Consider the following 24,491-nt stretch of genomic DNA (forward strand, 5'->3'; position numbering starts at 1 on the left):
TGGACAGCATCAAGAGCTTGTTATTATTAACAGAGGTGGTGCATATATTTTCCAAGACCCGGACCACACTCTGGGACTTGGAATAATTAATGCCAAGATCAAGCCGGTCATAAAGGTATTGAATACTTTCATCAAATTATTTAGACTTTTCAGAGTACAAACTCGCAGCTCAGCACTGTCTGCACATAATAATGTGGCGATGGCAGTAGAACTCATAATGAGCAGATACTGTTCTCGCTCCCCCAGAAATGAGATCAAGCTATTACTGTACAGAATGAACAAAAGTAGGGCAAGGATGCATCCCTGGCTCACACCGTGTTCCAGTCTGAATGAATTGGAGCACTCACTGTTGGGGCCGATCCTGACCCTGGCTGCCAGATTACGATGGAGAACTGAAAGAAAATGAACCAATGATATATAAAGTCCCCTTTCTAGAGGTCTTGAAGCAGCAACCATAATTTATCTTTATTAACCCAATGAAATGTGCATGAAAGCTCCATGAAGGCAAGGTACAGTGTGTCGTGCTTAGCTATGCTATATTTACCAATGATTAAGTGGAGATTTTAGTAGTGCTTCATTGTACCGAGACCCCCTCTGAACCTGTATTAACAGGGGTTCAAAATACCACGCTCATTGGCCGAGTCTAATTCTGTCGCTTATTTGTGGAGTAAAGGACGGATATTGGTCATTAACATTGTGTCTCTTTACGATTCCCCTTCTTAAATTAAAAACGAGAACAATGATTCAATTTAACCAAGAATGTTACACATTAGCGTCACTTAGATTTTTTAAAAAGTTTGCAAGCAAAGATGCCAATAAACTGATGTTCCATTTGAATGGATGAATCGGAACCCCGTTGCAGCTTAATAACTACTTTGTGAAGTTCTGAACTGAACTTGATGGAGGTGAAGGAAATGTATTTTATTAACACAGTAGTCAATTTTTGAAGGAATTAAGAACCCACTGCTCTGTAGTGATGTCAGAACTGATAATATTCATGGAGCTTTGACCAGTGGAACTGACTAGCAAGCAAGGCTCAAGTTGTTGTTCTTTTTACTTAGGCTATGTCGTCATTTGGGAGCACTGCATGTCTTGAGCAAAGGACTCGAGCACCGCAGCCAGGGGGTTGTAATATGTAGTCAATTAGCATCGAACACCCTCTACCAAAAAAGGGAGTAATTACTGACGAAGTGGAATCTACACTCTCGTGAATATTACCTAAATCATGTTCCAGAACAAAATTGCCAAGGTTAACCCCTCTGTTGTGAAACGTGGGAATTGGAGCTATGGCTAGACATGTATTTGAGTAAACTACATATTTAGCTTCTGTTCTGAAGCAGGCATTATAGTTGCAGATAACCCAGTCGGGGGCAAAAAAAGTGATTTTTGTCAACATTGATAGACTGTCAATACAATTAATCAGTTCACAAACATTATCATTTGAATAGGAAAACTCGTCATTAAAAAAATAAATGAAATACAATGTTAACTGTTGCCAACATGTGACAGAAATGCATTGATCACCAGGTTATCAACATGAATAAAATTGAACTGCTGGGAATGAAATAAAAGTGTATCGATTGCAAATGTGATCTGGCATTGCCCAGGTCTCCTATACCACTACAATACCATAAAAGGTAGCCACTTCTTATTACTAATTTTGGTAGCAAGGCTCACAACATTTCAATTGACACTGCTTATCATGGGAAAATAAGTCGTTTGCAAAAAATCATGGAACAAATGTTTAGTCACGATACTGACAATAGATGGAGTTCCTGAAGGTATAAGGAGTTTTAATGGCTCAGTTAGTCCATGTGATGAACATTCTGTAATTGAGAAAACCTTTTGTGACCTGGCATGGATTACTCGCTGATTACTGGTGGCATAGGGAGCGCAGAGAAGAAAACTGACAATGGATTGCAAACATGCTTCATATATTTTGTCTCTTTGTAAACTTGTAACATCTATTTCTACAGTTTGTAAATTATTGACATCTTTCAAGTGAATGCTTAAACAACCATTTTGCTGAAATATTTAACACGTGGACAACACTCCAGATTATATTTTGCAGTAACTGCAGCACTATTTACCTATTTTTGGAAGTTGAGGATAAAATGATGTCTTAGGGAGCAAAAGAAACATGTTTCACTCCAGATGGGAATACACTTAATTAGATAAATAATTTAAAATCTATACATTCTAATTTTAAACTATGGGTATTTATATTATGTATGAGGATGTGTTTCATTGTAAGTGGAAATAATTTCCAGTGTATTTTTTCATCAATGAACTACCTTCTCAGGCAGACAGCCACAAAAATACACTGCGTTCTCGTTGCCCTTCTCTGCTGATGTTACTGATTCGGACATATTACTCGGACAATAGGTGAAAGCTAGGGTTCAGTTATGCAAATCAGGGAGGACCTGGCCAGGCAGTTCAGGGTGGACTGCTCCCATGGGGTGCAAGGTCGACTGACTGCCATATGACTGGATCCAAACTGGAATGACATTGTTAGACTTTTCATCCTTGGCGTGGTCTCCCTTAACTTTTTGCCTCTGCTTCCCAGGTTGTTGATGTGTGCTGGACTCTGTTTTTGCTGTTTTTGTTACTCTGGGCACTTTACCACTGCTAACCAGTGTTAAAGTGCAAGTGTTCTTATACAAAATGTGTATGTAATTGGTACATCCATGATTGGCATATTTGATTTACTGGTAAGTCCCTAGTACAGTGCACTAGAGGTGCCCAGGGCCTGTAAATCAAATGCTACTAGTGGGCCTGCAGCACTTGTTGTGCCACCCACAATAGTAGCTCTGTAAACATGGCTGAGACCTGCCACTGCAGTGTCTGTGTGTGCAGTTTTGAACTGCAAATTCGACTTGGCAAGTGTACCCACTTGCCAGGCCTAAACCTTCCTTTTTCTTACATGTAAGACACCCCTAAGGTAGGCCCTAGGTAGCCTGATGGGCAGGGTGCAGTGTATGGTAAGGTAGGACATACACTAATGTGTTTTATGTGTCCCGACAGTGAAATACTGCTAAATTCGGTTTTCACTGTTGCAAGGCCTAACCCTCTCACAGGTTAACATGGAGCCTACCTTTAAATATGATTGCAGTGTAGATTACCTTTGGGTGCGGATAAACATGGAGTTTGGGGTCTCTGAGCTCACAATTTAAAAATACATCTTTTAGTGAAGTTGATTTTAAGATTGTGTGTTTGAAAATGCCACTGTTAGAAAGTGAGCATTTTCTTACTTAAACCAATCTTTGTGACTGCCTGTTTGTGGATTCCCTGTCTGGGTCAGTTTGACAGTTGGGCTCTTTGCACCTCTCTCTAGACAGTGACACAAAGTGAGCTGGGGTGTAGCTTGCATATCCTGATGAGCCATCTGTGCTAAGAGGGAGGGGAGAAGTGGTTCTTTGCACCTGAAAGGGCTGTGCCTGCCCTCAAATAATGCAGTCTCCAACTCCCTGATGTGTGTCTGGGGCCTGGCCTGGGCAAGGCAGGATTTCACAAACAAGAGAGACATTTCTTTGAAGTAAGCCTACTTCAAAGGGCAAAATGGGTATAAGAAGGGCACCCAAAACCACAGACTTTACAACACTTATGGAAACCAAGAGGAACCTCTGCCTGGAGAAGAGCTTCCCTGGCTGTGACTATGCTTTGTGGAGCTATCCTGCAGTTGCTGCTTCTGCCTGTGCAAGAGGACAAAGACTGGACTTTGTGTGCCTTCCTGCTTGTGAACAACTCTCCAAGGGCTTGAACTAGAGCTTGCCTCTTGTTGTTGAAGTCTCAGGGACAGCAAAGACTTCTCTCTGCCAGGACCTGGAGCCTCTACTGACACTACTACCCTACCAGGTGGTGCCGATCCAGTTCCCCGGACCCTGAAAGGAGAAGCTGTCAGAACAAGAGTAAGAAATCCACACACAGACCGCCATGCTGGGAAAAGACCGATGCAACTCTAAGATGCGGCTGAAAAATTGACGCGCCACCAGCTTCGTGGCTGAAATCGACGCTTGTTTACAGCGTGGCTGGAAGATCGATGCACGCGGCTGGAGAAATGACACTCAAGCATCGCTGACGGAGGCTGGTGAGATCGCAACCTGTGCTGTGTGGTTTTTTAATCATTGTGCGGCAGAATTTCTGATGCATACATCGCTGGGTGTGTAAAAACAACGGACCCAAGAGTGCTGTTTGGATCGACACATCGCTCTCCAGCGGAGAGAAGAAATGACACACGCCAACCCGACCGAATGAGAAACGTCACACGGTCTCGCTTGTGAGTGATATAGACGCATCGCAAGCCCCTTTTGACGCACACTCGCCCATGCAGGGTTATTTTTAGCGCACCCAGGTACATTTCACGCTAACAGCGTTAGTGTTTTGTTTAAAATCACATGAAGACTCTTTTTGGTTTTTAATTGATAACTTGACTTGTGTATGGTGGATTTTTGTCGTTTTGGTCTTGTCTTGTTGTGTTTAGATAAATATTTTCTATTTTTCTAAACCTGTGTTGTGTCATTTTGTAGTGTTTTCATTAAGTTACTGTTTGTGTTCGTACAAATACTTTACACCTAGCACTCTAAAGTTAAGCCTGCCTGCTCGTGCCAAGCTACCAAGGGGGTGAGCTAGGGTTAGCTGAGGGTGATTCTCTTTTACCCTGACTAGAGTGAGGGTCCTTGCTTGGACAGGGGGTAACCTCACTGCCAACCAAAGACATTTCTAACAGACATGATATGCAAAAATAGATGGATTTAACCCTGATCTGTGATTGGGGGTGAATGTTTGATTTGTTACGCATTCCGTCAATCATCCGTACATTTTGGGGTTTTCCTAACAGATGTTGTATTTTATATTTTTCTGCAAATTTAATGAGTTGCTTTCTAGGAGATTTTGAATTCCCCTTTGAAAGCATAGCAATTTTAGAAGGCGTATTCCCGTTCTTCACTTATTACGACTATTAACTTATGCAGAGTTCTGTATGTTTGTTTGGTTATTTTCTCAAAAGTGCTCTGCGCTGTCGTAATGCTATGTGCACTTGTTTGTGCAAAGTCATGTTTTTAACTTTGCTATAGTTTGTACCTTTGATTATTAGTAATATATAATACAGATTTTTGATGAATTGAACTGTAGGGTAGTAACAAAATGTAATATATTTAATGGAGCTTATTGTAGGGTAAGATTAGGACCATCGTAAGGCTACTTACTAATTTAATCACATTTAAAGTACTAAAAATTTAATATATTGTATTTTTGTCTAACTCAATGTATTGTTAGTCTTATTATCAAGGTTTGATTACTTCAGTTAAAATAATTGTATATGAATATAGTGGGTGCACAGTGTTAGGGCTATGTTGCAGTTATGGTTGATGTATCGAGGCTGAGGTAGTGGCAAATGACATTAAATGCTTAACACATAAGAGCATCGGCAGCTCGAGATAGTAAGTTGTGAAGTTGTAGCATCAAACGTCTTGTCTCCTGAAGACTGCCCACTGTTTGCTCTGGGGTAATTACAGGTCACATTGGTATATGGTGCAGAAACATAGGTGACTGCCACAGAGAAGGGCTGAGTTTCGCTGAATTGACAGTGTGCAGGTGAAAACGTACCCAGTTAGTAATAGCAAATAGCAGTCTGGGGTTAACTTGTGTAATAATGACGAAATGTCACGTTCAAGGCTTCCTGGAATGAATTGAGTGGCGCAAAGTTATTTTAACCGTACTATTTAACATCCTCCTGGATATCCGACATGCAACTTAAAAGATGCACACACATGCCGGCAGTTGTTTCATTATCCTATTGCCATACTACGGACTATGGTAGACTGTTGCCGAACAATGTTCTACAATGTTCTGCCAGAAACTCAATGATGCTGGAAAACTGCAGTAACACAGAAACCAAGAGAGTCGAACAGAGCTTGTATATCTGCCTCAACAATTAAAATAAGTGGACATCAAACTGTTTCCCACCAGGTGTTGTAGATTAAAAAAAAATCAGTAGCATTTTCAGAAGGGAGGCAAAGAAAGAAGATAGTGAATTCTGTGTAGGGATCTGGAATCTAATGCAGACTTGTTTAGTCGTTTTCGCTCAAGACTTGCATGTTAATATTAACTTTTACTATTTAGTGTGCGCAGGTTCTTATTGTTTAAATTTTCCATTTGTCAGTGTGGAGTTCTTTCATAAAAAAATCTTCACATTTTAGTGTGATGTTTAACTGCCATTCAAACTCCATGTTAGTAGCAGTGGGTTTTAGTTTAGCTCACAACACCTTTGATTGTATTAGGGCTTCCGTGTTGCTCAGATTTTTATAGTATCTCTTTTCTATAAACTTTGATAAACTTCAGTTTTGCATGAGGAAAATACTGTATTCTGAACTATTTCCTCATTCAAAGTGAATGGAGTGTCTTTCTAAAATTATATTGTTTTGTTCAAAGGCAGCAGCGTTCATGATTTTTTGTGTTTTCCATGATCATTCCTCAGCGTGACTGATGACACCTAAGTGCAGAAAACGTATGCCTCTCTTGTCGGTTCTCCAGACCGGAGACTACTCTGCTGTGAGAAGCATTACCCTCCATTAAGACTATGGGACTCATTAGGAGTTTGGCACTCCTACCCATTGACTGCCAAACTTAGGGGGCGGACGCCACCACCATGGCAGTGTCATCCCTGTATTACTCTATTCGGTGAATTTTGGGTGAACCCTTCACCCTCTTCAGTATCGGGATCTAGGGCCTCAGAATCACCTTGTGCCCTCTTGTCATTTGCTCAGTATCCACTTTAGCCCAATAACACACCTGCAGCTGTATTTTAAAGGAAGCGTACCGCTCTCCAGCATCTGGTAACTTTTTTGTCCAAAATCCTAGGGGAACCCTCTTCCTTCCCTGTTTTTGCCAAACACTCCAATTTACATATTGCCCATGAACTGACACATGTAATTCAATGTCTCCCTTCTGTACTGGCCACAAGTCTAGAGCATGTTGAATCCACTCCTTTGCCAATTCAAATGCACACTGCTGCTGCTCTCCCCATTCAAACTCAGGTTTCTATCGAGTCACTTTATATAAAGGGGTCAAAATCTGGCTCAAGTAAGGGATATGCTGCCTCCAAAAGCCAAATCCAATGAATCACTGAGTTTCCTGCTTATTACAGGGTGTGGAAAATTCGAATATCTTTTGTCTTAACTGCGGCAACACCTTTCTGTGTCCTGTATTCCACACTGAATTCCTAGAAACTTCACATTTTGGGAGGGCCCTTGAACCTTTCCTGGATTTATCTCCCACCCCTTGCTTTGCAAATGTCCCAGGCTCCTGTCCAACTGAGTCTACACAGGTTAGTGTATTTCTCCCTGCACCATCATGCCATCAATATAATGAGAAAGCTGCACCCCTGGAATGACAAGTACTTCATCCAGATGTTCTTCCACCAGCCGGTGACAGATGGTAGGACTATGTACAAAGCCCATAGGAAGTTTTAAGGGTTTAAATTGCCTCCCATTCCACGAGAATGAAAATTGCTCCTGATTCTCAAGGGCCAGAAGTATAGTTAAGAAAGCAATGGCAATATCATTTGTCGCATACCACGTCCCTTTGTGTGTCTGTATCTTTTCAGTCAAAGTGATGGTGACTGGGATGGCGGTAGTCAAAATGTGTGTATATTTATTCAATTGGTGGTAATCAACTGTCATTCTCCAGCTTCCATCTGGTTTATGCACCAGCTACACAGGATTATTCCACGCGGTGGTGACTGGGGTCACCACCCCACCTCTACCAAATCCTGTATGGTCCTACTTATCTCATCATGCCCTCCCGGGGTCCAATCTGCTTTAAATGAACCACCTGTGTGGCTGGGGGCTCCTTCACCAGAGGTATTTTCAAATGACGTACCCTCACTGCTGCCCCTGAGATGTATCTCTTCGATACGAACTGATAGCACCCATCTTTCAAATACATAGTCATCCCCTTCAGCATATCAATTCCAAGAATGTATTCAAAGAGGGGCACTATTAACACAATTTATTCTCATTTTTGTTCTCCCTATTTTCATGTGGACATTGGTTTGCACCTCAGGGATTTCTTTTCCATCTAGCCCTGTAATGGTGCAACACTGATCTTTAAAGTTATTTGGATTTCCAAATATCAAAGAAGCCTCTGCTCTGGTGTGCTTGAGGGCCCGGACCTTCTGGATATGATTGTATTTCCAATAAATCTCCAAGCCAAGATGAGGTCTATTATCCTTGCGACCCCATCCCTGTACCAGAGCCTGGCCTATTTCCTAATCTGATTCTAACTTGTTGACCTGCATGCAGGTCAAATCTGGAAATATGTTCTTATACCTGCAGGGCAACTCCTCTTCTTCCCCCATTTAACTCAATCAACCAATCAGTATCCCGTTCTTCCTCTACCTCTACCTTTGCTAGTCTGCTTTTCCCTCCCTCTTCGTCTTCCTCCCTAACATCTGACTTGGCCTGACTCATCAGCTTATTATCCTGCTTATTCACCTTTCTGTCCAGCCCTAGCTTTTGGTACATTTCCCACAGACTCTTGTTATCTATTGCATCTATCTGTGCTTTCTTGACACCATCCTTCAGCAGTGCCATGTGCATATCTCTCCTACATACCATGTTATCTGTACGGTCCTCAGACTGTGAGGCTCTTGCAGACTTTATCCATTCTCTCAACCCTCCCAAATCACAGACTGCCTCAAGTACATCTTTCAATAATTGTCCTGTATGGTTAATAAGCAGAGCCATTATCACATGCTTTTACGCTGGGGGAGCTAATCCAATTTTTTTTTTTTTTTGCACTGACACCATCAGTGGTGCACTTAACAAATTGTGAGCCTCATTCAGAAGGACAGCAGTTTTCATACTTTGTTCCTTGATTCTCTTCATAGATTCTCTTAATGCATACTAGGGCTTATCATTTGGTAGCCATTCTGACTCTGCATGATATTTAAGATAATACCCTATAACTGGTAACTGCAACAAATTAGTTGCTCTGTCATCCTCTTAATCCCCAAATTACTCCTATATAATGGGGTCAGTGCTAAGTGTACAGAACGTCCTTGTGTCTCCCACATCCAACACAACTTCAGAAGCTCCTGTGTCAAACAATTGCACCATCCATGTAAGCAATGCTTCCCCAGGTTTTTGATGAAACCTATTCATAATATTGATTGCCTGCTGAGAATAGTCTTCTAGAGAGTGCATCTCAACCCCTCTGCCCCCTTCCCCGGGATTTTGCAGGGTGCCTTGCTTTTCTGCCTAAATATGGGCTGTGCACTGACAACTTTCTGCTCTTCTGACTCACCCTGACCACCACTATTTTGACAAAACTCTTCCCCAGAGTCTGAAAACTCTGTGGAATCCCAAATATTACCATCCCATTCCCCTGGATTCCAGTCTAACCCTGCTTGGCAATGGCTAAATGAACTTTCCTTTTATTAACTCTTCCTCATCTCTTTTTGTATCTATTCTGATCTACAAGCACTGCTGCTCACTCAGCCACAGTATGATAAGTTTCCTGTAACAATTTATTCTGACATGATAACATTGTAGAAGTATTTTGGGCTTCCGCTAACTGTGAAACCCCGCCCTGGGGTTTCAGTTGGTATCTGGGGGAACTAGCTTTTGTCTCTTGCGAAACATTTTTCACTTTAATCTTCTATTTTTTATCCTGTTTGTGACGCCAAAATGGATTGCTCTCACTTAAAGTAAGAGTACATGATGCCAAAAGAGTTCAGTACTCTTAGTTTAAATAATGAATTTATTAAGGTACTTACCAAATATCAAATAAGTCACACAGATATATGAGAATAAGCACATAACTAAAATGCAACAGAACATGTATATATACAAAGATAAATTCATATATCAAGTGGTCAAGACTTAAGAAGAAATGTGCAATATATCAACGGAGCGTGTATATATGAGCTGAATAATCAAGATTTAAAATGCATCACCATGTGGGTTAGTATCATCCACGCCAGACAGACTGGGAAACCCTCAATCAGCGAAGGCAGGAGACCCCTGATTGGGATCAAAAGATCCTGGGCGGCACGCCTGCTCCGCAGGCGAGTTGCTGTCTTAGCCCCAAGTCCCCCCATCTTTTATACCTTAAACCACCTCAAGAAGAAGGTTCTAGTAACTCCTTCTCTTTGTTATGAAATTAAACACTGAATGCACTTCTTCTTTGTTGAAAAACACCCACAGAAGCTGACCAGGCTCCCAGTGTTTGTTCTGAGACAGACTTGTAAGACTGATAAGAACAGCCTCAGCCTTGTGAACTCATATCTAGTCCACTTCCCACATAACATGTTATAGCACTATCCAGCTCTTCGCCTGTGAAGAGAAAAACATGTTTTATATGGAAAAATACCTGTGCTGCCCTCCAAATGCAGAAGGGCACAAGATGGAGTCACTCACACAAAATGGAGTCAATGCTCAAATGATGGTTAAATCCTAATTTCCTCACAGTCCTCCCTCCCCCACCCCCCCACCCCCTCCCCCAGAGCGTATAACAATGTTCCCGCCGGGCTGACCGGTGGGAAACTTGCAATATGGGTTACCACCAGTCAGTCCGGCACAAACAGTGTTTTGATGTAGCACTATGGGGGCTTACCAGCACCCTGGTGCTGGGCAGGGGGGCCCCCCAGCACTGGCTTTCCACCAGTCTTTTTATGGCAGGGTCCCCGCCATGAAAAGGCTGACTTAAAGTGGGGTGTAATCAGCCAAGTGGCGCAGAGTACAACCCTGACCCCTGTCACCATGTCAGGAATGATGTTTCTGGCGGGGATGGCAGTCTTTAGGTGGGTCTGCCTGCCAGGGTTGTAATTTGGCCGTCGGACCGCTTGGAGGCAGCAGTCCGACAGCCACCATGAGGCTGTTGGTTCCTATGTCTTCCAGCCAATCAATCAATCATAGTACTTGTAAAGCGCACGACTCACCCGTGAGGGTCTCAAGGTGCTGAGGAGGGTTGCTGCTACTGCTCGAACAGCCAGGTCTTGAGGTGTCTCTTGAAGGTTAGTGGGTCCTGTGTCTGTCGCAGGTGGATAGGAGGCGTGGTCCATGTCTTGGTGGCGAGGTGGGAGAACGATCTGCCACCGGCGGTCGCTCTGTGGATGTGAGGAACGGTGGTGAGCACAAGGTCAGCGGAGCGAAGCTGGAAGGTCGGGGTGTAGAAGGAGAGTCGTCTGAGGTATTCTGGTCCGGTATTGTGCAGTGCTTTGTGAGCGTGGGTGAGGAGCTTGAACGTGATTCTCTTGTTGACAGGGAGCCAGTGCGGGTCTTTCAAGTGGGCTGTGATATGGCTGTGGTGGGGGATGTCCAGGATGAGGCGTGCAGAGGTGTTCTGTATGCGTTGCAGTCTTATCTGGAGTTTGGCTGGGGTTCCTGCATAGAAGGCGTTGCCATAGTCCAGTCTGCTGCTTACTAAGGCTTGGGTGACCGTCCTTCTGGTTCCGGTGGGGATCCATTTGTAGATCTTCCAAAGCAAGTGGAGGGTGTTAAAGCAGGAGGAAGAGACAGCGTTGATTTGCTGGGTCATTGATTGCGATGAGTCCAGGTTGAACCCCAGGTTGCGTGCGTGGTTGGTGGGTGTCGGTGCAGTTACCAGTGTGGCAGGCCACCAGGAGTCGTCCCAGGCAGAGGGGGTGGAGACGAGGACGAGGACCTCAGTCTTGTCAGAGTTCAGTTTCAGGCAGCTGTTCTTCCTCCATTCGGCGATGGCCTTCATTCCTTCGCGAAGGTTGGTTTTGGCGGTGGGGGGGTCCTTGGTGAGGGAGAGGATCAGTTGGGTGTCATCGACGTATGAGACGATGTTGAGGTCGTGTGATCGAGTGATGTTCGCGAGCAAAGCCATGTAAACGTTAAAGAGGGTCGGGCTGAGGGACAACCCCTGGGGTACGCTGCAGATGATCTTGGTGGCTTCAGAGCAGAATGGAGGGAGGCAGACTCTCTGGGTTCTGCCGGTGAGGAAGGAGGTGATCCAGTCCAGGGCTCTGTCGCGTATCCCTGTATGTGCATAGGGTGTGGCGGCAGACGGTCTCGAAGGCGGCCGAGAGGTCCAGGACGGTGAGGGCAGCGATTTCGCCATTGTCAAGTACGGTCCGGATGTCGCCGGTGGCAGTGATGAGTGCGATTTTGGTGCTGTGGTTGCTGCAGAATCTGGAATAGGACGAGTCCAGAGTGTTGTTCTCCTCGAAGAAGCGGGTCAGTTGTTTGTTGGCAATCTTCTCGATAACTTCTGCCGGAAAGGGTAACAGGGAGATGGGCTGGAAGTTGTTGAGGTCCTTTGGGTCCACCTTGGGTTTCTTCAGGAGGGCGTTGATGTCGGCGTGTTTCCACCTCTCTGGGAAGGTGGCAGTCTCAAAGCAGCCTCGTAATGAGGCAGTGTGTCTGGAGAATGGCCTGAAAAGGACACTTGAATGGGGAACCAACCTAAACTGGTTCTACAAGTCCACTTAGTGCAGTCACGTCCCCAGTCTGCTTTGACTCTATAAAGGTGGGTCCACCTGACCCACTTGTTGTTCCAGTTCCAAATTCTTGATGATCATGGAAGGGAGTGCGCTGCAAAGTATGTGCGGCACGGGTGTGAAACCAGAGCTGGTGATTGCTTGACAGCTAGCTTCCCTGATGTGACTATCCCTTGTTGAAAGAAGCTGGTCACCTGATATGAAGCACCTAGAAGCCAGTACTGAGTAGGCAAACCGCATTAGGTGAGAACTAACCCTGAATTTTGAATGATTGAGGGCACTTTAAATATAATGCAGAGATTATCTTCTCTTGAGCGTAATCATCCTTAAGATTGTCCCTGAGGGAACTGCTTGGATCAGAAAGAAGTAAACTAGGGGAAAACAGCAGGTAGAGGAGCAGTCAACCTCTGCATTGAGGAAACTAAACTCCATGTTGCTAATATTATGGTAAGTGTTTAGTTCTAGTGATCTGATAGAGACATCTAGCTGCAGATTCCTTACCTTTGAATTTCCTGGTGTCCGTTTCGAATCTGGAATCTTTTTTGCTGAGCAACACCCTGCGTGTGCCATCCGGTGACGTTGTTCGGATCTGTGTGCATAGTCCGGCTCGGCGTGGCTTCGTCAGTGTCGTTGGAGCAGTCTGTGATGCCACAATCGCCTATATAGGCACCACCTGGCATGCGTACTTCAGGTCGTTTCCTTCCGCACCGGTTAAGCGCAGGTCTGGGATTGAGCTACACTTTGCCTTTTTGGCAAGCCTTTTTTTACCCTTTTGGCAAAGAATTCTTTCATCTGTGTGAGAATGTCATCCAGGAAGACTGGGTTAGAGCCGTGTGGCACCTGTTATCAAACCATGTCGGTGACGGACCCCCACCAGGTATATTTCTGGTGCTTCGACAAGGACCATGACTTGAAGTCTTGCTCTGACAGCCAGGCCATGGCCTGAAGGCTTTGAGAGAGCTGTCTCTAAAGATCATGGCGGCCTGGCAGTCGACTTCGGTCTGTGCGAATCCTCAGAAGTCACGGTCCTGCTCAAGGAGGAGGTCGTGCGACCACTCCAGGAGCCCCAAGTCCTCTTCTTACACTCCAAGTCCTCGGGGCACGCGGGTAAGAAGCACAAGAAGAAGAAGAAATCCAAGCGGACTTCGACTTTGTCACGCCTGTCTGCCGACAAGGCATCAAGGGACGTCGACATTCCGAGCACTGTTCCGCGGAGCCATTGCCAGGACCGACTTTGCATCTCCCTCCTTATCCGGGAGCTGGAGTGATCCCCGCTCAAATTAAAGACTTCTACAAAGCCATGCACCTCATTTTTGAGCCCGCGGGTGGTTCCTTGGAAATTGTGGGGATAGCAGGGGCCCCATTGGGTTCGAGACTAGCGGCTTTGGCCTGGGCACTGTTGGGGACCCCAGCATCCAATATCGGATCTGGACCAATGCCAATTTAACACAGTCTGCTTCCCCCGGCGCTGGGCCCGATGTCGATGCGCCCTCTTCCACCTCCCCCCCCCCCCTACGGCCGGCACTACTGGTGGTGGGAACCCCATCCTCATTCCAGATGATCTGAAGCAGGAACAACATCACACAACGCTGATTCTGACTTTGACCGTGCCAAGTCAGCCCAGACCAGTGCCTTATTTTGATCAGCCAGACACAGGTGAGGAATGGGACGGGTCTGAGGACCCTTTGGAATATGGATTAGAGGAGCAGGACTGGTATGCGGAATTAGGGGAAGCCAGCTGACTGGATACTTCTCTAGATGCTGGTATGCTCTCACTTCCTTCTCTGGCTACAGAGGAGGGAGCATCATACACCATGGTGGTGCATAGAGGGGCTGAGGTCTTGGACCTGGAGTTGCCTACGGTGCCGGTCAGGCCTAACATCCTGACAGAGGTGCTTCAGCCGGCGGCTGCTACATTGGAGCTGATGTTACCCTTTAATGAAGCCGTTACAGATGTCCTGCTGGGGACGTGGTCCAAACCCAGCACTGGAGCTCCTGTGAATAGGACAATTGGCTGCCGCCATTGACCAGCTTCTACGACCCTAGTTTCCTCACCCAACACCTCACCAGGGCGGCATAGTGGTCCAAGCCTCCACATACGTGGTGCCTTCTCTTCTGCCCCCTCCCTGGATAGGGAATCCAAGAGGCTGGACCAACTTGGGAAGAAGATGTTTTCTTCCTCCAGCGTGGCATTGCGGTCCGTAAACACCTTATTCCTATTGGGCCATTTTTCCCATACTTTATGGGATACGGTGGCACAGGTGCTTCCCCAGGTCCTGGCGGGCATATGGAACACTCACCCAAGCTGTCATGGATGGGAGAGATGCAGCCAAGTTTACCATTTGGTGTGGTTTGGACACAACCGACTTGCTGGGCACAGCAATTCCCTTGATAGTGGCCCTTCGTCGCCACGCCTGGCTGTGTACTACTGGCTTTTCAGGGGATAACCAGGCAAATCTAATGGACATGCCCTTCAATGGCTCATGCCTTTTTGGAGAGAAGACCGACTCTGCGTGATCCTTGGGCCTCTTGGCGCCTGCTCACCCGCAGTCTGCATATCACCCCTTTTGAGGCTTCAGGAGGGGTAGGGTACCAGTCCAACCACAGGTCAGCCATCGCCCTCCAGTTTCACAGCATCCAGTGTGAGGAAGAGGGTGTGGTACCTTCAGACCCAGAGTGTCTAGCCAGAGTTCAGCCACAACCCAGCCCCCCTCTTCTGCAATAACCAAGCCCTCCTAGTATGGTTCTGCAAGTCCATGTTCGTCCAGTTGGAGGGAGGATTCGATTTCATCTCCCTCACTGGAGGTCAATAACATCGGACAAATGGGCCTTGCAGATTATGCAGAAGGGCTATTCCCTCCCCTTCCAGTTTTTCCCTCCCTCTATCTCTGCTTTGGAAGAACGGCTGATGGAGGATCATTTCATCTTGCTCTGCAAGGAACTTAGGGCTCTCTTGGCCAAGTGAGCCATGGAAAGGGTCCCAATGTCAGACGTAGGCAGTGGTTGTTATTCTTGCTACTTTTTGATTCCAAAAAAGAAGTGTCTTCGCCCTATGTTGGATTTAAGGGACGTCAATCTATTCCTCAAAAAGGAGAAATTCAGGATGCTCATTCTAGCTCAGGTGTTGTCTGCCCTAGACCCAGGAGACTGAATGGTAGCTTTGGACTTGCAGGATGTTTATTTTGACATCCCCATCCTGCCCGCCCACAGGCATTACTTGTGGTTCATTGTGGGCCACAAGCACTTTCAGTTTACTGTGCTCCCTTTCAGCCTCACCAGTGCCCCTCAGGTGTTCACCAGGGTGATGGCGGTGGTAGCAGCTCATCTGCGCAGCTTAGGGATTTGCCTTCCCCCTACCTTGATGACTGGCTGTTGAAGGCTCCTAAGCCCCAGTCTCTCATCTCCCACCTCCAGACTACAGCGGACATGCTGCATTCGGTGGGGTATTCTATAAACATGCCGAAGTCACACCTGACTCCCTCTCAGAAGCTCCCTTTCATCCAAGCTGTTCTGGATACAGTGCAGTTTCAGGTTTATCCTCCTGAGCAGCGAGTCCAGGCTGTTCAGGTTATGATACCGATATTTCAGCCTCTATCCTGGATTTCGTGAGAATGACTCTGAGGCTGTTGGGACTCATGGCTTCCTGTATCCTGTTAGTCAAACATGCCAGGTGGCATATGAGGGCTCTGAAGTTCCAGTGGGCGCAGCATCAGGAGAATCTTACAGACATGGTTCAGATCTCGGAGGGTACTGCAAAAGACCTACAGTGGTGGTTAGTGAATTGTGATTGGGTCAGAGGCAGACTCCTCCCCCTTCCCCAGCCAGATCTCACAGTAGTGAGGGATGCATCACTTCTGGGATGGGGCGGCCATCTGGGAGAGGTGGAAATCAGAGACCCTTTGTCAAGAGGCTCTGCATCTCTGGACATGGCTGGAACAGCAGGGCATAGGCGTGGTGGTTCAACACCTGGCGGGTTCTCTGAACACAAGGGCGGATAAACTCAGCCGTCAATGCCTAGCAGATCACAAATGGTATCTCCATCCAGAGGTGGCACAAGGACTCTTTCAGCAGTGGGGAGAGCCTTGGCTAGATCTGTTTGCCTCCGCAGAGAACGCTCAATGTCAGCAGTATTGCGCGTTGGAGTTTCCAAGGTGGCAATCGCTCAGCAATGCTTTTCGTCAAGAGTGGAGTTCAGGCCTCCTGTACGCTTTTCCGCCCATACCACTCCTGCCCAGAGTTCTCAAGAAGATGAAGAATGACCGTGCCCAAGTCATCCTGGTGGCTCCGGATTAGGCCCAAAAAGTCTGGTATCCTGAGCTTCTCAAAATGAGCATCAATCCTCCGATCATCCTGCCCCTTTCGGAGGATCTTCTATCGCAGTAGCAGGGTAGGGTTCTCCACCTGAACCTGTAAACATTGTGCCTTCAGGTGTGGAGATTGAGCAGGGGCAGTTGATACCTTTTGACCTTCCTCCCGAAGTCTGTAAAGTTATTTTGGCAGCCAGGTGTCCCTCCACTAAAATGGCATACGCCTGCTGTTGGAAACACTTTGTATATTATTGTACAGGAAGGTCTACTGATCCTCTTTCTGCCTCTCTTTCTGATATTCTTTTCTTCATTCTTTCCCTTTCCCAGCAGGGTTCTGCCTTGAGGACTCTCAAGAGCTATCTTTCTGCCATATCGACATTTCTTCGGGTGCCTGATCAGCCCTCTCTGTTTAAATCCTCCATTGTATATAGATTCCTCAAAGGGCTTGTAAATATGCTTCCCCTTATGCCCTTTGTTATGCCCCAATGGGACTTAAATCTGGTCCTCACACTCCCTTCAAGGCTTTGCTCAACTGTCCACTCCGGCTGCTCACCATCAAGACACCCTTCTCAGTGGCAATAACATCTGCCTGGAGGGTGAGTGAGATGCAAGCTCTGTCATCAAAGCCACTATATCTCACTATCTATCCAGACAAGGTGGTACTCAGAAGTCGTGCCTCTTTCCTCCCCAAGCTGGTGACCCCATTTCATCTGGGTCAGAACATCACCCTGCCCACCTTCTTTGCTCCACCGCATCCCTCTAAGGAAGAGGAGCGGCTCCATCGACTGGACCCGAAATGAGCGCTGCTGTTCTACCTAGACCACACAAAAGAGTTCAGGGTGGATGACCAACTCTTTGTCGGGTATGCTGGAGCAAAGAAGGGTCGGGCAGTGCATAAGTCAACGATTTCAGGCTGGGTCATTCTCTGCATCAAGATCTGCTATGCATTGGCCAAGAAGCAGCCTCCTGAGAGCTTGCAAGCTCATTCTGCCTGGGGCAAAACTGCTACCACTGCGCTAGCTCGGGCATGCCAGTCCTGGATATCTGTCAGGGGGCGATGTAGGCATCTTTGCACATGTTTGCAAAACATTACTGCCTGGACAGTCAGGAACGAAGAGGAGGACACTTTGCCCGTTCACTGCTACAGGACTTCTTAGTGTAAGGAGAAATATCCGCAGCCCACTGCCAGGAGGTTATTGCTTGGGTATCTATTCAAAGGTAAAGAATCTGCAGCTAGAAGTCTCTATTAGATGAACAAGTTACTTACCTTCGGTAATGCATTATCTGGTAGAGACTCTATCCAGCTGCAGATTCCTTACACCCATCCATGCCTCCCCGATCCGCAGATATCTCTAGTAAGGTTAGGGATTATCCCTTTCAGGGCCCTAGTTTTGCACAGACAAAATGTTGGTTCTATCCATGACTCTGTGCTTCTGGCATGGTTGTTTTGTTGATCAAAGAACTGATGTACGCGTGCCGGGGTAGTGCCTTTATAGGCAACCGTCACGTCACAACCGGCTCCAACGACGCTGAGGAAGCCATGCGCACGTGGATCTGGACGATGCCACCCAATGGAACGCTCAGGGTATTGCTCAGTAAAAAGATTCCAGATTCAAAGCTGACGCCAGGTAATTCAAATGTAAGGAATCTGCAGCTCGATAGAGTCTCTGCTAGATAATGCGTTACCAAAGGTAAGTAACTTGTCCTTCATTAAAATATATTTTTGCACAGTTAAGCACTAGGCTGGACAATCTGTTGTTGCACTGCTGTGTGAGTCCTCCACTTGAGCATCCCCAAAATAGATATTATGTATTTGTGTATGTATGTAGGTATATGTATATTAATCTACACTTAACATGTTCATAGGTTCTTGCATAGTTTCTATATAAGTTGTTTGATTTGATTCTTATAAGTCTGTTATTTTATCTGTCACAATAGGTAAATCTTACCTTAACTATTTATCTTTAAGCATTTCACTACTGAAATATTGAGGAAAGCTAAAATAATTGTCTAAAAGTACACAAATGAATTAACTTCCACTACTGTAACTCTTGAAAGTTTGTGTTTGTGATACAACTTCAATGTTAATATATTATATCCTTACACATGTATTTCCTTACTATGTAATCATGTATCAATATATTTATTAATTTAGTCCTACTGTACAAGAGGGCAAGAACAATTACTCTCTCAAAAGCTTTTCTCTGTGTCACCATCACCCTATACCTCTATCAATCTATCCTCTATCTCCACTCTGTGACTGATCCCAACCCATTCTACTTCTATGATCTCAAAAATAACCCTTCCTAGACTCTTCTCTCTTCCCCTCCTAGCTCACCCCAAACTATAGATTGCTACTATGATCTTTGTAGGAAAATGCCACTGCTGGCATGGTTACCCCCTAACCTTTTTCCTTTTGTTGATGTTAGTTATGATTGAAAGTGTGCTGGGACCATGCTAACCAGGCCCCAGCACCAGTGTTCTTTTCTTAAACTGTACCTGTGTCTCCACAATTGGCACAGCCCTGGCACACTGATAAGTCCCTTGTAAATGGTACCCCTGGTACCAAGGGCCCTGTGGCCACGGAAGGTCTGTAAGGGCTGCAGCATGTATTATGCCACCCTGGGGACCCCTCACTCAGCACATGCACACAGCCTCACAGCTTGTGTGTGCTGGTGGGGAGAAAATGACTGTCAACATGGCACTCCCCTCAGAGTGCCATGCCCACAACCCACTGCCTGTGGCATAGGTAAGTCACCCCTACAGCAGGCCTTACATCGCTAAGGCAGAGTGCACTATACCACAGGTGAGGGCATAGCTGCATGAGCACAATTCCCCTACAGTGTCTAAGCAAATTCTTAGACATTGTAAGTGCAGGGTAGCCATAAAGAGAATATGGTCTGGGAGTTTGTCAAACACAAACTCCACAGTTCCATAATGGCTACACTGAATACTGGGAGGTTTGGTATCAAACTTCTCAGCACAATAAATCCATAAATGTATACCAGCCCAACTACTATTGCTAGGCTGACCAGTTTCTGCCAGCCTGCCACAGCGACGGGTTTCTGGCACGTGGCATGAGTGCCTTTGTCACTCTGTGGCCAGGAACAAAGCCTGTACTGGGTGGAGGTGCTTCACACCTCCCCTGCAGGAACTGTAATACCTGGCAGTGAGCCTCAAAGGCTCAAGCCTAGTGTGACAGTGCCCCAGGGCACTTCAGCTAGTGGAGATGCCTGCCCCCCGGACACAGCCCCCATATTTGGCGGCAAGTTTGGAGGAGTTAATGAGAAAAACAAGAAGTCACCCTGCAGCCAGGACAGCCCCTAAGGTGTCCTAATCTGAGGTGACCCCTGCCTTGGGAAATCCTCCATCTTGCTTTGGAGGATTCCACCAAATAGGATTAGGGATGTGCCCCCCTCTCCACAGGGAGGAGGCACAAAGAGGGTGTAGCCACCCTCAAGGACAGTAGCCATTGGCTACTGCCCCCCAGACCTAAACACCCCCCTAAATTAAGTATTTAGGGGTGACCCTGAACCCAGGAAATCATATTCCTGACAACCTAACAAGAAGAAGGACTGCTGACCTGAAAACCTTGCAGCGAAGGAGACAACAACTGCTTTGGCCCCAGCCCTACCTGCCTGTCTCCAGATTCAAAGAACCTGCAACAGAGACGCATCCAGCGGGCCCAGCGACCTCTGCCGACTCAGGGGACTGCCCTGCAAACCCAAAGGACCAAGAAACTCCAGAGACAGCAGCTCTGTCCAAAGCAACAAGAAGAAACCATCTTTAAAAGGACTTTCAACTCACTCCTCAAGCTTGAGCCCCCAGAGAAATCAACACTGCAGCGAGGACCCCCAGGCGACTCCCATGGCAGGTCCACCCTGAGATGACCCCCTTGCACGCCGATGGTGATGCCTGCAGAGAGAATCAAGAGGATCCCCCTGACCGTGACTGTCTGGTAATAAAGAACCTGTCGTCTGGAAGAAGCACTGCACCTGCAGACCCCAGGCCCGAGAGGAACCAACTATCGGTGCATGAGTGAGGAGCAGGTGGCCCACATCTTTGCCCAGTCAGTGGCTGGCCCGAGAAGCCTCCCTTAGCCCTGCCTGCATCGCCAGTTACCCCTGGGTCCCTCCATTGATTTCAACGCAAAACCCGACTCCTGCTTTGCACACTGCGCCTGGCCACCCCTGTGCCGCTGAGGGTGTAATTTATGTGCCTGTTTGTGACCCCCCCGTGCTCTACAAAACCCCGACGGTCTGCTCCAGAGGACACAGGTACTTACCTGCTAGCAGTCTGGAACTGGAGCACCCCTAGTCTCCATAGGAGCGTATGTTATTTGGGCCCCTCTTTGACCTCTGCACCTGAATCCCTTGCAAACCTCAAACATTGACTACCAAAACAAATTTTCCTCACATTTCTGTGATTGAAAGTTCTGGAATCTGTGGGGAGCCACAAATTTCCTACTACCCACATGTCTTCCGGTAACAGCCGTACTCCAGTTGTGTGGGTGAGCCAAGAGACTATGACACAAAGGACCCATGCAAACCTATGCACCACAGGCATATTTGAAAACTAGACATACAGGGGATTCCAGGTTAAAGTACTTTGCATGGATACCATTAGTTTCTCTTACCCACAGTACCCTGCATTCCCCCAAACCTTGCCTGACCTCACGCATTTTCCTTACGTTTCTGAGATGGAAACTTCCGGAATCCACAAAATTCCTATCACCCAGCATTATGCCACTTGTACCGATAAAAACGCTATGCCACCTGTGTGGCTGGGCGTAGGGCCCACGACAGGAACGAGTCAAACCAAGGTCAATGGGATCCCTTGTCTTGCCTAAAGCGCCGGTATCTGCATTCCTATTGGCTAGTGTGTGGATCCCTGCTTGGGCATCGCTCTCCTCTGGTGATTGTGAAGGAGGGATATAGTGGACTGAGTTAGCATTGGAATGGGGAGATTCTCCCCTTTCCAGCAATACCTCTCCCAAACGAATCAGTGCTCATCAGGCTGAGAGTTCCCCCCGAGCACAGATTCATTTAAAGTAAAATAAGACCATAGACTCTTTTTACTTTCACTTTCCTGTAATGATGTCCGCGCGCACTGCATGCTGCTCATCATTGCAGGAAAAACAAACCAATCAAGACGCTTGGGAAGCTCCTCCCGAGCAGCCTGATGTAGAAAAAAAATAAAGGACTCCCTTTGGTGCAGGACTTGAAGTGCCTTTAAGTGCCTTCCTAATGTCAGCCAGTGGCCGACACCCACACTGGGCAGGTAGTGCAGCTGTTGGCCATTGGCCGATGGCTGCAATTAAAAGGATAAAAGATAGTTTATAATTCTGTTACCTTGCCTACATTCATCCCTTGTTGGCACAGATTTACCAGTTTACCTCCACCAGGGTTATTGGAATGCAAGAAGCTAATTTTTTTCCCATCCATGGTAATCTAATGCGAAATTGTCAGAAATCATATCTGCATGCATGCAGGTAAAATCTTCTACAAAACAAGATTTCTTGATTTTGGACAATAAGGAATGCAAGGAATTAGCAATTCTTGTGCAGCCTGGCACTGTCAGGGGTCTGCCATTGTTATTATCTTAATGGTGATTAAATAAGGTTAACTACAATGGCCAGCCTCCGACAGTGTTCTTCAAGGAAATGTTCACAACAGGTGAGCCTATGTGTGGCGTCTGCCTGCCAGGAGGTTCCTGCAGGTAGCTGCTGCACACAGACTCCCTTTCTTTGAAGTGCACTGTTGAGTTCCAGGCAATGTATTTACCTTAATGCAGGTAGCTTTAAGTTAACTATTGTAATCAGTCCTTCACAGGGCTTAAATAAAGGCAACTGCTCTATGGGGTGTTTTCCCCACATATGGAGCAGCAGCTCATCCCCAGTCGTGATCCACGATTGTAAAAAGGAAGAAATTCCTACATTTCGCTTAGGGAATCACTCCTACCTCTACCCAGGAACATTAAAAGGCCATTTATGTCTTCCCTTTCTTGTATCTTTACTTTAGCTCTTATCTGTACCCATACACCCTAACATAATGCTATCTGTTTCATTACTTTTTTTAATTTTTATGCATTATATTCTGTAAAATTTTCATTAGTACAACCTCTTAAATTAGTTTATATTATTTTTAATACATTTCGTTGTTTCTCTCTTCATAACCTGATTCCACCCTCAAATGATATTAAATATATACACTTTAATTATTTTTTATAATGCAAGATGACTATTTGAACGGCAACCTAACTTTTAATCAAATGAAACATCTAATAATCTTATTGTAATCCTGTTTCAAAATGTATAATTAAATGTAAATAATGTGATGACATTGTCTATTGTATTAAATATCTGCCTACCCAAATCCTAAATCACAACAAATTACAATAATTGTCAAACATATTCTAACCATGATCTTCAATTTTGCTAAACGCATTTATTGTATATTTTCGTAAATGAATTTAATACTAACCACGTCCCCAACTGAGTGTAATGAATTCATTTATTTTTCAGTGAATTGCAGCCATATTACCCTAAATTAACCTAAATAAAGGTAGATTAATATAAATCATTGGGTTAGTAGTTTTTAACAATGATTGTATTTACTTTTAAATATATTTTCTTGATGCTTAGGGTGCAATGATAGATTAACTCAGTAAATGCATATAAAGTAAACAAAACTCTATATAGGTGCAGGAAAGTAAATGTCAAATGAAGTAAAGGGGTGAACTAATTCTCCGAAACCCCATATGTGCATATTTAAATACTTAAGATTTAATTTTCACGCATAACATTGCACTGTTGATCAGCTTAATAAAGCATTGTAAAGACAAGAGCAAGATCAAAATGCTCTAATGTTGATTCTTCAGCTCACCGCTCATGTTGTGAAACATCATCACTTATTACACAAATTGCAAGTATTCTCTTTTCTTTCAGGTTGCTACCAAATATGAATCTCCTTGTTATGAGCTCCTTGAAATAAACCTACTTATGCGAAATCCCTTTAACATGGACGGAGAATTCAGGTGAGATGCTACAAATGCTAGTCTATCTTCACTTTTAGGTTGATGGAATTGCAATTTATGCATATAATTATAGCGTATGGATAGTGAATACCGCTTTATTTACTAGATGTCACATTTTGAATACGCTCTGCAGGCTTAAATAACTGGACGTCAGCATTTATTGCACAATAGAGCACAATCTCGAATTGCGCCAGCACATAACCCCAATGAGACCAGGGTCTTGTTCTTCATTACAGAAAATAAAAAACGCTCTCTGCACACCATGCAGACAGACATTCTAAGTGGCCACTCTGTTCTAGTGCAAACGCCACATCACTAACCATCGATGAGACCCTGGAGGTCCCCACACTGCTCGTAACATTCAGTGACTAGGTTGCCCATGCAGATATTAACAGTGTGGCCTCTGCCACATATCTTTGGTGGGTGCCAGCTGGTCTTCCTTTGTAGAGATTGTCAGGAACCATGGTTAATTTCATATAGTATGCAACACATCCTCGTCAACATTGGATACTAATATGATTGTAAACTTGATGAAGTGAAGGTTTACTGGTATGTGCAAATGGAAGCAGAAATCAACTTGAATTGCTAGCATGTGGTTTCAGCTATTATTCTGAGTCTGGATAAACTGCATTAAATATACTAAACAATTACTGCAGTGGCAAAGCCCCGCTTTATAGCACATC

The 24,491-nt window shown here is 45.6% G+C and overlaps 1 protein-coding gene across 1 annotated transcript in view; it reads left to right on the forward strand.

Annotated features, from left to right (window-relative positions):
- The window catches only part of CFAP47 (cilia and flagella associated protein 47), a 2,216,809-nt gene that overhangs the window by 741,901 nt on the left and 1,450,417 nt on the right, over window positions 1-24,491 (forward strand). The window contains exon 39 of the mRNA XM_069204610.1: window positions 23,720-23,808. Within this exon, the coding sequence (XP_069060711.1) occupies window positions 23,720-23,808 (89 nt within the window). The remainder of the gene's footprint in view (window positions 1-23,719; window positions 23,809-24,491) is intronic.

This window comes from Pleurodeles waltl, chromosome 8, assembly GCF_031143425.1.
Source record: "Pleurodeles waltl isolate 20211129_DDA chromosome 8, aPleWal1.hap1.20221129, whole genome shotgun sequence".
Classification (NCBI taxonomy): Eukaryota; Metazoa; Chordata; class Amphibia; order Caudata; family Salamandridae; genus Pleurodeles; species Pleurodeles waltl.